This window comes from Hermetia illucens, chromosome 1 (assembly GCF_905115235.1).
Source record: "Hermetia illucens chromosome 1, iHerIll2.2.curated.20191125, whole genome shotgun sequence".
Classification (NCBI taxonomy): domain Eukaryota; kingdom Metazoa; phylum Arthropoda; class Insecta; order Diptera; family Stratiomyidae; genus Hermetia; species Hermetia illucens.
The window spans coordinates 164622460-164640848 of record NC_051849.1 but is presented as its reverse complement, the minus strand read 5'-3'; the positions used below and the strand labels follow the sequence as shown (position 1 = coordinate 164640848).

Sequence of the window (18389 nt, the reverse complement as noted above, 5' to 3'; positions counted from 1 at the left end):
AGGCAGGGGAAAAAGGAACATAACGGGAGAGGAGATCGGATAGGATATTGTAAAAGATTTTAGAGCTTGATCACACGTTGAGTTGCTTAATATATTTACCCAGTCGGCTTTGCAGAAGTTGAACTTGGTAGATTTACGCTCGGTTTTGGGGTTTGAACGAGGGAGCTCCGATTCAAAATCAAGCGCGGGGTGGTAAGCGTCAGTTTTGACATACGGGGATATGCAAGAAAATAAAGAGCAGTGGTACTCGGGGAGGTTGGAAAGGAAGAGATCGAGAGTGCGGCTCAAGGAGTTTTTGGTAGTATTGAAATTCAGGGCAGTGTTCATAAAAGAATAAAGTAGAAGGGAAGAATGGGAGAGGCTGTTGGAAGGAATTGGAAGACTAGAATGATTAGGCCAGTGGAGCATGGGGGGGTTAAAATTTCCGCAAAGGACGCAAGGGAGGGAAGGGAATTTGACCGTAAAAAGTTCAGGCAAAATGTCAAACAATTCTTCATACAGGTGAGAGCGGCAAGCACAATGAACGGGAGGAAGTTGGGTGGAGAGACACGAAGAGCAACACAGTCAAAAGGAAAGCCAGGGGAGGAGAAGACTAGTTCGGCGGTGAGTGTATCTTTTATTGCAATTAGGATCGCACCGCCGGTGAACTTTCGAGATGCATCTCGGTCCTTGTCACAGCGGAAAATGGAGTACCCTTCGGGGAGCTCGGGGTTTAATATGGCATCGTCCGGCCAAGTTTCGCAGATACAGATGGCATGGTATTGGTAAGCCACCGCGGATAAATTGAAGGCCCCGAACTTGGTTCTAAACCCACCTTCGTAATTATATTTCCTTGAAAGACGAAGAAAAGATGGTTTCTTACATAAATTAGATTATTGCAGTTGCGAAGTACAATGAAATTTCTTCAGACATCCGCGCAATTTGGCGTTCACAACTGGCGTTTTTTGTGATCACCGCATCAAGAAACGTTTCCAGTCGAATCTACCGGAGTGTCGTCGGCTCTGTCATATTGGTTATTGTTCCGTTGGGCCAGTGATATAGCGCCACCAAGACATAAATATGATAACAAAACGCTAAGTAGGGTTAAAATCAAATACTGATTCCGCGTCCAGGAGAATTGGTTGAATGGAACGGTGGCGGAATACACTTTATAGGACAAGGTGGTTTTGGGAGACTTTTTATCGTTTCTAACAGGATTAACCTCCAACTTTTTTAACTCTTCAATCATACATGAAAATATGGACTACCGGAGAGCGGGAGGCTGTACGGTTTTTTTAAGGGGGAAACCAGATCCTATAGTATAGTCCAACAGATACTGAAGTCTGAATTAACATGACTCGTGTTGAAAATGATAATAGCACCCGTACAAGATAAGATAGAATAACCGCATTGTGATTGGGGGGGTGTTGAACGTAAACCAGAGCAGAGTCATCCCCTCGAAGTACTAATTGAAGGTAGTCACATAGGGGTAGGGATAGGTTGAAAGGTGGTAGTGAGCTCGGAACACTTTTCCCCTCCGTGTAATCTGTGCACCAAAATCAATAAAAGCTGAATTAATTGAAATGGTAGGTGGGCTTTCTGAAAATTGTCATATCTCCGGTATTGAATAGCGATTGGTGAAACTGATGTCGGGTTGGGGACTTTGTGACCTCTATGGCGAATATCTAGAAAGCAACAAGGAATGTATATCTATATATATTAAGGGTGAAGAACTGAGTTTTAGGTAAAACGCTTATAATGAATGGAACGACAGAAAAGGCTTTTTGTGCGATGGTGCGGTGATCATGTGGTTTATCTATTGGCCTGAATCACTGCGACACTATGATTTAACCAGCTCAACCAAAAAAATTTGTTATTAGTTTAGAAAATAATTTATTACATTTGATTTCCTTATCTAGTATGGAAATTTTTGTCAGAACAAGCTGAGTTGCAGTTTCACAACTTTAGGTTAAATTTGCTAAGAAAGTATCCGGCTTTCAGCAGATTTCAGTAAGGTAACACCTAGAATTAGCACTAGAGGAATACAAATTCCGATACGAATTGTTAACATTCTTGAGGGGTTGATGAAGTGAGTAAGCAAATCTTTTATTATCAGACGAAGGCAACAGATTATCATTTTCGGTTGTAAGTTCTATTATCACGAAATCCGTCAACATGTAAATCACTCCGTCAGGCACATATGCGATTACGTTCCTTATGCAAACTTTTCCTACCATTATCTCAGTCCAACTGCTTCCATATATGCGCTTATGCAAATGCCCTGACGGCATATTGTTCCTAGTTTCAGTGAGGAGTAGAAATCACTGGTCGTTTCGGGCAGAATGGAGACCTCAGGATTCACTACAAGTGCAACCACGATTGCGGCAACGACCATGACAACAACAACAACAACGATGATGGGGACAACATCGACTACGAGTGGCTTCATCAACTTTGCGGATCAGAGTAAACCCTACTTTACACCCCTGGACTATGGATTGTTCTTCTTTATGTTGACGGTGTCGGGATGTATTGGAATTTATTATGGTTTTTTTGCTAAGCAAAAACAGGACAATACCGAGGAATACATCCTGGGAAGCAAGCAGATGAAGGTTCTTCCCATTGCTGCCTCAATGATTTCTGGGTGAGATTTTATCATTCGTGATAGTCCTAGATGGTACATAGTTTCCTGTGTTCGTGTTTTCAATTTGAGGGATTTGAAGAAGTGTGTAGTGAAGTGAAAAGCGAGGTAGTGCCTCTTTGGAAAATGGAATGGTTAGGAACTTTTCGAATTTCACTCGTTATTTGAATAATGCATTCATATCTTAGTGAATTTCAGGACCGTTAGACATTTTGAAATACATTTAGTCAGCTGATCCGATATAGTAGCCCCGTTGGAAGTTTTCTCATTGCACTGATTTTTTCTTTCAAGTTTTGGAGGAGCACATTATGTTGTTACTAAAACTTGGATGGACTCATAATCAAAGAGTAATTTTTCTGCTTCAGCCACATTTCAGGAATTACAATGCTTGCTGTCCCGGCAGATGTGTATGCAAATGGCATCCAATATGTTATGTCCTTCATCCCCATGATTATTGTAAGTATGGGACGTGGAATCCACAGAGCGTATCGAACTACAGTGATTACATTTTCATTTTAGATTGCACTTGCACTCAACTACCTCTACTTGCCGGTTTTCTATGAGCTTGGGTACGCGTCCTCGTTTACGTATCTGGAAAAGCGTTTCGACCGAAAAGTGAAAATCACGGCTAGTTTGGTGTATGCACTGGACCGGATTCTTATCTTACCCATCATCATGTACGCTCCAGCATTGGCTTTGAACCAAGGTGAGATTTCAGTAGTGATAATATAATTTCATTAACGTAACGAGCTCTCATGTATTTCTCACCTGTGGTCGGATACTGATAATTTGACGGTCAATTGAACTTAGTAAGCGGTTTAAATGTGCATTATATCTGTGTTGCAATATGCGTTCTCTGCATATTTTATACTACGGTTGGTGGATTCAGGTGAGTATTCAGAATTAGGTTAGTAGCCAGAAAGCCAGAAACAGTTGGGGATTTTTCAAGTCTGAAAATTGTGGGACTCTACGAAGCAGGAAAAGCTACAATTCAATTTGTAACCTGCATCGCAAAAGTGATAACATACATAATTCAAATTAAATCAGTGAATTTTGTTTAAGAGTAGACTTTTAATGGCTAAGTAGAATATTTGTAGAATATCTATAGTGTAGAATGAATAGGTGTGTAAGAAAAATATTTTTGTTTCTTATCAATCAAAACTCACAGCGCGGAACTTTTTGAGAAATGAGATATCACAACGTAATATCATCAAACATTACCTTTGCTTCCTCTGACCGTACATGTGATATTATGTATATCATGAACACCATCTACTATACTCGCAACCGATTTTATCAAAAATTACTTATCACCCGAGTGAAATTTGCCTTGCATTTATTAGATCTAAAGAACAGGGAATCATGATTATTGCTTATCGCTCAGTATTTGCAATTTCTTTACTCGGTATTGCAAACAGTCTCGTACAAGATTAATGTTATTATCACTTCTCTACTGGGTGTTGATGCGGTGATGTTTTAATGTTTGCAGCGCGCTTGGTGATGACAATGTGATATCACAGTCTCAGGTGATATCACCTTTGGAATATTATGGACTTCACCTACCAATGTATCTTGTATCATAGTGTTGAGTGAGTGGCTGTGTGTGAGGTGGGAGAGAGGCAAAGCCTCTAAGCGGTTCATAGGTCCATGGTACTCGATTCGTCTAAGGAAATATTCCGGATTCGGCAATGTGCTGAAAGGTTTCCATTAGTAGATGTGATGCTTCGCGTTGAAGTTGGAGCACCGCAGCACCAAAAATCTGATGTGTGATGCGTCCGTAGGCGGGCACTCACATAGAAAATGCTCAGTGGATCCCATTTCCTCATTACGGGATGGACACGTATCATCTTGGAGAACCTGCACTCTGACCATATGTCCAGCTAGTGAATTATGGCCGGTCAGAATGCCTGCAATACTCATGAAATCCTTCCAGCTTTTCGATTGGATTAACTTTGTCGTATGTTTGATTGGTACTGACAGGAAAAATTTGGCGCATTTATCGGCCTTGAGGCTATGCTACCTGCCTCTATGGAAATCTTGTTCTCCCCTACTGATACTCCAATTGCTGGTTCCGGTCCCGGCTTAGGGGAACTTGAACTCTCTTTTGCTAAAGCATCCGAGATTCCATTTCCTTCAACCCCACAATGACCGGGTATCCAGAGTAGTGAATTTAGAAATAGAGTTCAACCGGTTTTTACATTCCTAAACAATTTTCAAATTGATAAAAGGACTATTCAACGTCCTCAATGTAGCTTAACTATCCCTACAGATTGTGATCCGCCTGCTCTTTAACCGCTCGTCAATCACCCAGATTGCCCCCCTTAGAATCGTATACACTTCAACCTGAAAAACTGTTGCGAATTGTCCTAAAGGAAAAACCCACCTTCGAAAGGTAGACCCCTGCTCCAGAACCCTGTTCTGTTTTGAGTCATTGGTGTAGAAGACGCCAATATATTCTAACACTCATTCTTCTAGTTAGTTTCAGTTTTGTGTGTGCTCCAAGATAGCTTCATATCTTCTACTAAACAGATATATGAGGATCCGAAATTCAGAAAGCTTTGCGAAAATTGGATTCAGTTCTCCGGATAACAACTAGCACAACCACGTCATTCGGATAAGTCTGAATGTGTATTGACAGATTTTTTTTTTATATAGTAGTGAGTCGGTTAACATATTCCACAGAAATGGCGATAGCACACCTCCTAGAGGGCATTCTTTCGTCGGTTCCGTTGTTAGGTACATAGCAATTTTTGCGCTTAATGGACTTAATTAAAGTTTCATCAACACCATGCTCACAGACAAACACTGCTCCAATGTGCACGAACCCCCCAGTGCGTACTCGCCTTTCAGAGTTGCGTCCTCTATCATCGAAACCAAAGAGTGAAGAGCAGACTCACGTTGGCAAGTGTGTTGGTTTTCATTTGCCAAGTGCGACCTTAACGCCTTCTCACGAATGTGACGTTCAACCAGTCTCCCCAGACTTTTTAGCGGGAATGATGTTAAGATTTGTCTGAAGTTTTTTCGATTTGAATAGTCATCTTTCCGAGGCTTAACTATGAGGACTACCTTAACCTTGTGCCAAGAAGAAGGCGCTTAGCCCAGAGCAAGACAAAATCATTTCTTAGAAGCCGCTCAAAGTGCTTAATGCCTTCTTTTAGTATCGCTGGATAGATGCCATCCATGCCTTCGATAAGATGCTATTAATATAACAAGAAAAGAAATCGATCTTGTAGGTAATATAAGGGGTTACATTGTCACTTCGCGTTATTCTTATCAATCAACGCTATTCAAATTAATTTTAGTGTCGAAGTAACTGCATTAGGTATTGCAGATATGATACCAGAAGAAAGTTTCGAGATAGTTACGTTTACGCAATATTGAACTGCGTAGGGCTATGGGAAGAAACCACACCATTCAGATGCAAACAGTATGGAATCACATTAAATTCCATATATTTACCTATTAAAAAGATACAACTATCAATCTTAATGTTAAATACGAATAGAAGCACAATAGATCGACTTCATAGTATCATTTACAACGTTTTCGACGAAATGAGCTTCCGCTACTTCCAGGATTCCCCACGCAGTTTACACTCCTCAACTGTTCTGCGCCATATAACTCCCGGATGATGTACCAGCCTGACATCTTGAAATAGAAATTTCCATTACATGTTAAAACCTGCAAAGAATTTGTTGCCCTTTCTCTATTTTATAAACTATCACCTCCCCTTTCTGATCAACGTGCCCATAGGTATTTGGAACGAGTATCCCTTTGTGGTTTTACGAGAGTACCTGTCGAATTGTCTTAACCCCACGGTTTTCTTAGGACACCGATTAATTTGTGACCACAATCAGAGCCCGCTGAGACAAGCGCAATTGTACCAGTATATACTGAGCGCATAGCTCAGCCTAAATCTCTTCCGAATTAAGGAGTACGACAGCCGTTTGAAACGCAACTGCACGCCGAGGCTCGAAGATCTCTGTTCACTTGAATGTAACCACAACCCCCATGAACTTCATACAAAGGGGCCAATCGCTATAACCGAGCTGAACTGACATGAGAAAGGAATTCTCCTGAGACATGTTAAATCAGGTGGTACTTTGGTACCAGTATACTTCTTGTAAGGTTTTGTGACCTATTGCCACTTCAAATGAGTCACCGTGCAGACTGGGATTTGGTCGCCCCAATTAGGTGTTTGGAACATTCCCCTACTGCTACGGCCAGTAAACCATAGCGAGAATAGCGTATCCCGGTGAATACCACGTGGAGGTTCTTCTCGGCCATTTGGTTTTAGTTCGGAAAACAGGGTTACTGCCCGTCTTCCTCGCCGCCACCTCAGAACGTCGAGTATTAGAAATAGACAAGTGTAAACGTAGCCTTGCTAGCTTTCGTGTTATAGTTTTCATCACCTTCCACGCGCAATTTTCATACTGTAGTACAGAACCGCCATTAGTGCGAACAGCCTCAACTTAAGGTTGTTGTTGAGATAGCTATATTTCCAGGATTCATATAAAACAACGAAACCCTACCTAGTGTTGTTAATGCGCCGAACGACATCAAATACGGCACCGCCGTCGGCTTTTCCAATTCGTCTATATATGAGACGTTGCCTCTGATTAGTTTTGCAGAAGGTTCCGCCTGCGAAGCACCTCGAAGACGTAGAATTTTATGAAACTGAAATCATTCACGCCATCAAAGCATGGTTACAAATGGTTAAATTCTACTTGGTGGAGAAAAAACGGAAATTTGGGCTGGTAATCACGAAGTCGTTTCATTAGATACCTGGAGGTACTGATCGATGCCAAGTGAAGCTTCAAAGGACAATTGGACTATGTGCGAGAAAAGGTAGCAAATGCTAGTTCGTCTGCATCAAGGATGATGCCTAATACTAGAAGACCGAAATTTTATCGCCGGCTACTTATCGCAGGGGTGGTGAAATCTATGGTGCCTCTTGTCTGGGCGGGACCACCGGACAACACGGTCAACCAGAGAAGAGTGAGTTCGGCATACTGGCCCATCGCGATGGGGATGATTTCCTTGGATTTTCTAGCGACAGAGGCACACTGTCTCAGAGGAGGAGGGTGAATCCGGCCGATGTGACTGCGAACTTCCGAAAACCACTATGACAAAGCTGGGTTCATACATTGATACAGTGTATTGAGAGATGCGTAGAATGAAAATATGGAGAATTGAATTATCACCTTACATAGTTTTTTACGGGACATGGTGGATACAGGAAACATTTCCATCGCTTCGCATTGGAACTAGATCGAGCCCGGAAACCACGAAGAACGCTTGACTTAATCGTGCTGGTATAAACCAGGGCCCTTCCTTTGAAGTAATATTTCACGGTGGTTCGGGGGGATATCGGAGAAGTGGTGGTGGTTTTAGTAGGTAAGAATTCCATAGACTGCTACAAGCAGGTACAACAGCGTCTTCTTAAGATTTCCCCCTCCATTCATAAAAAAAAGATATACAAATTGATCAACGCCTTCAAAGCTTTCTGGTGATTCACCGCAAGATCAAGAGACTTGTGACCAAGTATTTCGTGATGTGGAATACGGTACTGTAATCTTTATTATTTGCGGCAGTTTCTGCCTCCCTGACTTATGTCTTCGCACATGATATGCTGAAATTCCTTGGATTTATCGCAGCATCAGATGGCAATTAGAGACTGAATTTCTTTACGTTCTTCGATCCGCTCCCATGTTTCCATAGGTAAGTAGACCCGTTGTTATAGCGCCCTTTCGGGATGTGGTTGATAACTTCACTTAAAGCAGAAAGTAAAGTAAAAGTAAAGTAAAGTAATATTCTCTGGCGATTTGACCCTAATTAGAAAGATTAGTTATCTCACTACCAAACGGCAGTTGGATCACGAAAACAAACCATATTAAGTTGAGGGGTCAACGCTCTCCGTTCGCTTAGGGGACACGATACTGACGTGAAAGCAAGCGGCGAGTAATTATGATCTTACTTGATGGCAATTTCCGCTCCGCGTGTGAATTTCGTTTGGATTTAGGTTGAATTTTAGTACTGGTCTTCGTTTCTGAACAGGTCGTCGCACAACTAAATCTACTTCAATGATATCTAGTTATTCTTGAGCAATCCTAAATTCATAATTTTCGGCTTCGTTTGTGGACTTGCTGCCAATTAGTTGGACGTTCGGTGGTGCCAAAAAGTTTTGAAGTGAACATTCCAGGTTTTCCACCACTTTTGCTTTGAGGACACCTTGCTTAAGTTTGATTGTAAAACATCGATCATTGCAAAAGTGGGTATATTGACGATGAAGATATCGGGGAATCTGGGTTAGGCGTCGACGATATATATATAGTTGGCATTTAATTCCAAAAGGGGACTTTGCACGCCAACTATGTTTACGCGTCATCCTTGACCGTTCCGGATTTCCAGGAAGTTTGTACTTCTCCTCCATTGTTCTGTGTCAAGTGCTGCTGAAGCAACTCACTCGTCGGCCATCCCAGGGCAGTGGATTCAATTGTCTGATCTAGCCAGTAATGGAGTTCTCGGCCTTTCAAATTCTTCTTTGTTCGAAATTGTATCAAGGGTACTCCGAGGACATGATGCAGTTAAATGTTAACGAACATTCGCACAGAACAGTCTAAACTTGATGTTCTTCCTATTCATTGTCGAGTGTTCACTCCTTTGTGCAGTACATGGCATCCACACAGTTTCAGTTTTAGGTAGTATTGCTCTCCAATTTCATGATCATCGCACTTAATGCTGTCCGAGTGCACAGTAGCAGGAAAGTACAAAAACGCAACCATCCATGATGACCAGGATTTGAACCCGGAGTAATGAAATCGAGATTGACGTTCATCAATCTCGACCACCGCACCGGCATCATTTTGATGTTGGGATAGTTAAATTTCCAGATTTTGGATTGTTGGAAGTTCTTTGTCAGTCGTTTGATAATTGGCAAAGAGATGAGATAGCGCGTCGGGTTGCAAAAATTCCGAAATTTTTTGGTATTCATTCAGAATTCCTTTTTTGCTCCCGAAAGTGGAGAATAATGCTCGATGGCCTACCAAGTGTATTGACGGTGGTAACGCTTTTTTTGGAATTTCTGTACGGCGTAAATGACTGCAAGGCTTTCCTTCTCGACTTGCCTGTAGTGTTGTTCTGCTGATACTGTACTGATAATTTCCATTTATGGACGATTTTGAGAAGTTTGTTGGCTTATACGGCGTGTTGAGTGTGGGAAAATACAGGTCTTTCTCTTGAGTGGCTTCAAGTTCAGGTTTTGATTACAGTACAATTGCTCAAACATGCTGTAAAGACGTTACAGACTCGTTGCTTTAAAGACCTGGTTGTTGCTTTTAATAATGTTGGTCTTTTGCAGACATTGACTTACAGGCTTTCGACTATCTCGGATAATACTTTAAAGTGATGCATGACATGCAATCCCAGTAGATATTTAGCAATTTTGCTTCCTCTTGTAGAAGGTTTCCAAGTGAAATGCTTTCGTTCTGGCTTGTTATTTTTCGAGGCACGGATAAGCTCCAATGTTGGAAAATTGGAATATGTTGGATTAGGCTAGGTTGAAAAAATTGCAGAGCTGCAGCTGCAAGAAGTCAGGGTCTTAACGAGACCTCCAATCGGTTATATATAGCCCAGATTACCTCTTCATTTTTTGCAAGTGGTAGCTTAAAGAGCAATGCTGTGTTAAAAGTTCTACTGGGGTTTTCGTGTTCGCTTTAGAGACCTCGGATTCCTCCTCAAAGGTCTGTGGGAATTCATTAAGTTGCGTTTATTCCTGCAATTTTAGTTTTACGGGTAGACTTGACAGTGGACGGTTTAATGTCAAATGTTGACAGTGGTCCCAACATTGTGAAGCCAAACCCATGTTTCATTACCAAGTAGTTGTAGCTTCACACCAGATAGTACAGCTGTCCCATTTTAGTTGTCAATAAAATGATATATATTTTCACCTCAAATATGAGTTTTTCGCGAGGTCTGGCCAGTTCCATAATAGGGGTTCCCGAAAACACACCCAAACTTGATCCGTCTGTCATGAGTGACCCTTTGGTGAAGATTATTATCCTTGTAAACCTAAAAGACTGAATATTTGTCGTTGTTCTTTTTGGTGACTCCCGTGAAGTATGTTTTCTCAAAGGCAAATCTGGAGACCATATAATCAGCAGATATCAGAACCACCTGTTTCCCTAAGGATTGCAGATGAACACGTAACCCCACCATCAGCTGCAGCTTCACGCGCGTAACTTCTCGATACGAAATCCTGTAAAGTGGTTTCTGATAATTATGTCGTCATTGAGGGCGACCTTGATGCTCATGCAGGTGAAAAGGAAGACGGCAACAAGTGACATGAGGGAAAAGGTTTGGAACCGGCAATGAGGGTTGCGAGGGCATCTTCGAATTTGCGGGCACTCATGACTTTGTACTTGGGAATACTAGAGACGCTTGTCTTATCTTTCTACATTTTATAGTAGGGACAGTAAGACGCAAATGACTATATCCTCATTAAATGCCGACATTTTATCACTTTCCCCGACTGGAAAGCTGTTCCCTATGCGATCATTGCACTTCAGCATCGGTACTTTGCTTACCGATTGACTAGTCGCGACGAATAGATGGCGACAATACTTTGAGCAGATTTTAACGGAAGAATTTGTTGACCATCCACTTCCACAAGTGATGCCGATATTTAGAGCAAGTCCACGACTGAAGTCAAGGAAGGAACAAAACGAATCAAATTGGGGAAAATAACAGGACGGCATCGCATCTAAGCTCAGGAAAGCAGAAAGCTGGGAGCTAACATTATGGTTCAGTGAGTTATTAATTCGGGTTAGCGGGGGAGGGAAAAAACCATCTGACTGGTAAGATAGTAGGACAGTTCCTATACGAAAAAGAAAGGTAGTCCAGCAGAATGTTTAAATTGTCATCTAGTTGTTGTCTCATTTTATAAAAATTTTTTATTGCATTCTTGACGCGATATCGTTTAAACAACCATGAATAAAGTTTGTCAAGGACTGCTGAATTACTGACGCAACACACACTGCGCGATTACTCATGGAGACACAGTGAGAAGTATCACCCTCTTTATGTTACATTGTATTTCTGAATTTACCATAGGGAACTCGTTTGACGATGTGCCAAAACACTTCATCTGCTATACTCTACGTAGGTGTCTAGTACCAGAAGAACTCGGGCGCTGGGTTGATGTGGTGGACATATCAAAACCGCTATGTGTCTCCGCCGATGTTCCTCAGGGAAACATCGTCTCACCACCTCTGCTTCTTCTTGTAATGGACATTGTCACACATGACATTCAATGTCAAGCGCCCATACACTGTGTAAAATGGGGGGCTAGCACCAAAAATGGCATTTTGATGTACAGCCACAAAGCACCTTGGGACCTCTTTCCCAAACTGTAGCTGTACATTTACGGTTTAGCTAACTTCTTCATATACTTGTATGAGTAGCTCCCAGTCTCATATGGGTTTTACCTCGTACTGATCCTAGACCAAATTAAAAGAAGAATGTGTGAACAATTTTTTTTCTTTATTTTTTTTTTTAATTTCAACGGGGCTCTGATAAATAGATGGTGAAGGGTCTCGGGATCCAGAGATATCACGTACGGCTACTCTGCACCCTCGGCACCAATTGGTTTCTGATGCACCGACAGGTTGGCTGCTTGATCGGCTGGGTAGCCGTTGGGCCTGGTCTAGAAGGGGCTGCCAGCTGTCCAGACACGTAGATTTTGACCGGATGTATCGTCAACTGCTCCTGTAACCACAGAATGAGTTAGTTAGTTACAGTGCTCTACTCCTATTTGGGGCTATCTGAGAAGAGTTTTCTCTGCTCCGAAGCCTAGTGGTGCTCATATAGGTTAGAACTCGATAAATCTCTACAGGATTTTCTAGATGACACTACAAAGTCTCTGTTATGTCAATGAAGCACTTGGAAGTTGATTCCGAAAATTTATTTCTGTCCAGTGTAGGAACTAAGATATTCATATCCTCGGCACAACATTTATTTCAATTTCGTGTTTGCTAGGATCAGCAAAAGTCCGCGATTACCGATTCTGCAATTGAGTATTAAAAGTTCAGACATCAATCTTCCGTAGCAATAAAAAAACATATTTTCATCAATATGCATGAAGTGTATAAAACTGTACACACAAAGAACAGTTATTGCTCGAAGCATAGGGTGAGAAATGGTAAGTGGGGTGTAAGTGGGCGTGCCAGTACTTAGATCGAAGCGGGATCGGGATTGTACTAATGCTACGTACCAAAAGTGTGGATGGACATTAGTGTGGATTTTTCTGTTTTATGCAAATGATGTTTTCCTGGCAAGCCTGGTTCAAGTGGAATGATCTCCTAATACAACACAGTACTCTATTGGATCTATAAAGAACACCTAGGGTATGCACCTCAAAAGGCAGCGTGGAAAGGTTTTGTCGAACATTCGCGGGCCAAAATAGTATCGCAGCTTGCTTTAATCATTATCTGTGTGTTAATGGTTTCGTGAGCTTGCAGTGCTTTTATAACTATAGATGGGGCAATACTGGTGTTGGCGGCCATGATACGACATTCTGATGAAAGAAATAAGTGTGTTGTCTGATGCAAGATGTCGATGGCCACACAGAGCGTAGAAATGCGACAAGGCCAAAGTCGAGGAATCTCTGGCAATACAGAGGCGGCGAGTGTACGAAGCGTCGGTGAACACACAACCTAATTACTTGCATGACGGGGTAGCATGAACGACACATGGGAAGACCAACTAATACATTACCCAGCTCCTCGAGGAATGCAGGCAATATCTGCATCGTGTTGGGTTGGGTGATTCACCGAATTGAGAGAAGCCAGAGCATCTGATGTCTCATTGACCAAGGCTCGCAATGGAGAAGAGGAATCCGAAACAAACGTTGGCAAAGAGTGTGAGCCCTGAGAATTTAGTTGCGGAGATGTTGAGGTCGAAGGAGAACTAGCTTACGATTATTTCCACAATCGAAAAAATGCAGCAGGAATTGCTGAAAGAGGCAGGAAGGGGAAATGGTGGTTCCTCGGGGCTGGATACCGCAAGCGCCCACTGTAGCTCCGATTTCCGCGCGGATCTGGAGTTTTACGCAACATTTAAGTCCTTCTCATAATAACATGTGGCAAGGGCAGTAACCTTTGTTTTGTATCTTTTTGATGGCCAAGTTTTCGCTCCATTTAAGAAGAAGAGCTTTTGTTGTAAAGCAAATCTATTTCATCAAACGATAGTTTTCCCAATATGGAATATAGAACTCATCATGATTTGGATGAAATGATAATTGTAGTTGCCTGCACATGTGTTTCAGGGTATTTACTACACTACAGTAAGTTGCTAATGATTATGTTCCATATTAACTGGGATAGAATGTTTCAATTTTACAAGTAGAAATCGAAGCGAACATTTAGGTAAAGGATATATTGACCTTTGAAGTAGGAATTGTGAATCGAGATTAGCTTATATGGGAGCTCTTCTCTGTCAGAACTATTCCTTTCATATACCATACATAGATATATTCTTTTTCTCCTTGATGTAATGAATTCTTGTCATGCATGCAACTATAATGCAAAGCAAAGTAAAATATGCACACGTCCAACCTCTAAAGTAGGTTTTTAATAGGGAAATTCCTCCTAAAAGCTGAGCCAAGGCGAATACAAATCAACTATCCAAACGAGCAAAGTACATTGAAGAAAGGAAGAGCCGAACTATTAACATATGATTGCTTATGCATCATGCATCATTACTGCTTCCAGGATGACACTTAGCTTGTTTGCATGCAACACATATGCATCCACGTATGCAGTTTTGCTTTAGTTTTAAACATGAGCGCTCTCAATGTGTAATTTCCAGGTATAAGGTACTGATGGTAATGTAAATGAGCTAAGACTTTCAGAAAATCGGCAGATGAAGTGGCATTCTTTGTGATCGACGCATTAGCGCACCTCTCAAATCTATAATTTACTGCAATGTCGCCCATCTGCCGCTCTCTACAGTTTTGAGTGTTGGCCGACTATAAAAGGTAATGAAAGGCGTCTTGCGGTAATGGAGAAGAAGATGTTGCATTGCATTGGTGGTGTGACACGTTTTGATCACATCCGAAATGAGAATATCCGCGATCAATATGGGGTTGCACCGATCGTGGAAAAACTGCGAGAGAGGCATTTTCGATGGTATAGTCACGCAGTTCACGCTAACGAGAATTCACTTAACAATATTGGTCTGAACATTGAAGTGAATGGTAGACAATCAAAAGACGGCCGAAATAACGGTGGCTTGATACGCTGGATGGGGGTTTAAATGCCTCGAGATTACATCCTGATCAGGCATTTGATAAAATATAATGGCGAAACCGATCACGACGAGCCAACCCCGCTTGTGAACGGGACAAAGACTGAATAAAAAGAAAAAGATGTGAGGAGCGACGAGTACACGACAGCTCCGTGTCACGTCGCTAAACATTTGATTGCCCTCTATTTTTAAAAAAAGCGATTTAAATAAATCATTTAATGGAAAGCCCTGTATTGATAATAGTCAACCTCATACGCTTCACACTATTATTAGCAAATGCCAAGAATTTAAACTACATCAGACATAAAAAAGGGCTGGGGAGGGATTAGATTCTTCTTGAATAGAATTTTAATATTTCACTCGAATGTCAATTATTCTTGTTAATTATAACGTCAGCATTTAATTTGTATGGCTTAGGATGTTGTTAATTCGCACGAAATTGATAAGTTTGAACTACTAAAACTTTGAAACTAATAATTGAATTTTCATGAAACTGTCCGTGCAAAATGTAGTACTCCTGATGAACTTAAGGGGAGTTTTCCAGTAAATTTCTAAAAGTTAGTAATATACTATTAGTAAATTTATTTGAGCAGATATTGGAATGGGACATATTTTGGGGTCTAGATTTCATCAAAGCAAACCACCCTGATTTTTTTCGAATTTTTAGGTGGGATAGATTCCGAAAATTAGTCATGTCTCACTTTAAGTGCATACATTTTGACTCCTCACTTACACACTTTGCAATTTACGGAACGCCTACTTTTCCTTTATGAGTTCAAACTTGGTCATAACGCAGCGGAGGCAACCAGGGCATTTGGAGCTGATACAGTTTTCCGGCACTCACAACAGCTTGAAAATGTGAAGAAGCTTGATAATTGGGTTCTGCCTGAACTTACAGAGCAAAACATGGTTGTTCGAATGCAAATATGCAGTTCTATCTCTGCAACGGAAAGGATTCCTTTCTGCATAGAATACTGACGTGTGCTGAAAAGTGGATATTGTACGCTTTTAGATCATTTTTTGTAGAAAGAAAACAAAGTATTGTCTGCAATCATCCCTTGTACACTTCGTCTGAAAAAGCTGCAATTCCATTGCGAATATGTGCTTAAAATTTAAGAATATGTGAGACTAATCTAAACGAGAAAAATTGGTTGTGGCGGACTTTAGTAAAGACTGCCTGGTAATGGCGAAAATAGACGACACTTTTATCCATATGGGAACGACTGTTTGGTTTAACTTGTCACTTTTCGAAACAGGGCGCTATAATAGGAAGTTGAATCAGCCGATGGAATTCACAAAAGATATCTATTCACTTACATCCTTTCTTGAGATCTTCAAAGAACGGTTTTGATATCGCCAACTGCCTGCCTTGACAACAGCTTGCGGGGTGTAGACCGCACCAGCTGAAGAACTATTAAGTATATAAAATCGCCTGGCTAGTTCGCCGGCCTGTTCGTTCTACTTAGCTCGTATACTGCTATGTTCGGGAACTAAGATCAAATAGACTTTGAGTGAGGGGCCAGCTTGTCCTTGCGCCGCATATCAAGGCTTTGATGGCAGTTTGACTATTGGTCAAAATAGCAATGTTTCGCTTGGAAGCCGGGCCATACTCCATCATCATCATCATCAACGTCGCAACAACCGGTCTAGGCTTGCCTTAATAAGGAACTCCAGGCATCCCGGTTTTGCGCCGAGATCCAACAATTCGATATCCCTAAAAGCTGTCTGGTGTCCTGACCTACGCCACGCTCCATCTCAGGCAGGGTCTGCCTCGTTTTCTTTTTCTACCATAGATATTGCCCTTATAGACTTTCTGGGCTGGATCATCCTCATCCATACGGATTAAGTGACCCTCCCACCGAAACCTATTCAGCCGGATTTTATCCACGACTTGACGGTCATGGAATCGCTCATAGCTTTCATCGTTATGTAGGCTACGGAATCGTCTATTTTCACGTAGGAGCCCAAAAATTCTTCGGGAGATTCTTCTCTCGAACGCAGCCAAAAGTTGGCAATTTTTCTTGCTAAAAACTCAAGTCTCCGAGGAATACATAAGGGCTGGCAAGAGTAGTTTTGCACAGTAATAGTTTTGATCCTATGGTGAAACGTTTCGAGCGGAACAGTTTTTGTAATCTGAAATGAGCTGTGTTGGTTCCCAACAAGCACGCGTGGATTTCATCGTCATAGCTGTTATCGGTGGGGTTTTTGACCCAGATAGGAGAAATTTTCAACGGTCTCAAAGTTGCAGTCTCCCATCTTCGTTGTTTTCGTTTGACCAGTGCGATTCGATATTGTTGGTTGGTTAGTTTTTGGTGCTGACGTTGCTACCATATATTTTGTCTTGCCTTCATTGATGTGCTCGATCTGGATGAAGGCAGTTTGTACGTCTCAAGTCGTTCTTCCTGTGATGTCGATATCGTCAACCTAGGCCAGTAGTTGGGTGGATTTAAAGAGGATCGTACCTCTTACATTTTTACCTCAGCATCACTGCATCACTTTCTCTAGGGCCAGATTAAAGAGAACCCATGATAGAGCATCCCCTTGTCGTAGACCGTTGTTGATGTCGAATGGCCTCGAGAGTGGTTTTGCTGCTTTTTCTAGCCTCGCATACTGGTCAGGGTCAGCCTAGTCAGTCTTATCAATTTCGTTGGGATACCGAATTCTCTCATGGCCGTGTACAGTTTCACCCTGGCTATGCTATCAAAGGTGGCTTTCAAGTCGATGAAGAGATGGTGCAACTGATGTCCATATTCCAACGGTTTTTCGATCGCTTCCCGCAGAAAGAAAATCTGATCTGCTGTTGGTTTGCCTGGAGTGAAGCTTTTTTGGTAAAGGCCAATGATGTTCTGGGCGTATGGGGCTATCCGGCCTAGCAAGATAGTGGAGAATATCTTATAGATGGTACTCAGCAACGTGATACCTCTATAATTGCTGCACTGTGTGACATCTCCCTTTTTCTGTATAAGACAGATAATGCCTCGTTGCCAATCGTCAGGCATTGATCCGCTTTCCCACACCTTGAGCCCAAGTTGATGAATCACTTGGTTTAATTGGTCGCCTCCATAATTAACCAATTCGGCTGTAATTCCATCGGCTTGTACGGACTGTGACTTCTATACTTGGTGGTGGTAGTATCTGTCCGTCATCTTCAGTTGGCGGGACCTCCAACTCGCCGATGTTCTGGTTGTTCAGTAGTTCATCTAAATACTCAACCCATCGCTCCAATATGCCCATTCTGCCGGAAATTAGATTTCCCTCTTTGTCTCGGCAGGATGAACATCGAGCTGTATAAGGCTTCATCCTGCTGACTTGTTGGTAAAACTTCCGCGCTTGGTGCGGTTGCTCCCTGTACTTTTCAAGTTCACAGACCTGTTGGGAGCCATACCCCCGCTGCCTATAAAGTTTCTAAATCGGCAGTTGCATTTCATTTGGAGTCTGTGATTAAGATATGTTGTGTGTTTTGAGA

At 41.9% G+C, this 18389-nt stretch overlaps 2 protein-coding genes across 2 annotated transcripts in view; one reads left to right on the top strand and one right to left on the bottom strand.

The window, feature by feature from the left end:
• The window catches only part of LOC119646777, a 322623-nt gene that overhangs the window by 174984 nt on the left and 129250 nt on the right, over positions 1 to 18389 (bottom strand). The gene's annotated exons all lie outside the window — the stretch shown is intronic.
• The window catches only part of LOC119646776 (sodium-coupled monocarboxylate transporter 2-like), a 28765-nt gene continuing 12657 nt past the window's right edge, over positions 2282 to 18389 (top strand). The window contains exons 1-4 of the mRNA XM_038047358.1: positions 2282 to 2623; positions 2986 to 3076; positions 3140 to 3326; positions 3431 to 3509. Of these exons, the coding sequence (XP_037903286.1) occupies positions 2322 to 2623; positions 2986 to 3076; positions 3140 to 3326; positions 3431 to 3509 (659 nt within the window). The 5' untranslated portion in view covers positions 2282 to 2321. The remainder of the gene's footprint in view (positions 2624 to 2985; positions 3077 to 3139; positions 3327 to 3430; positions 3510 to 18389) is intronic.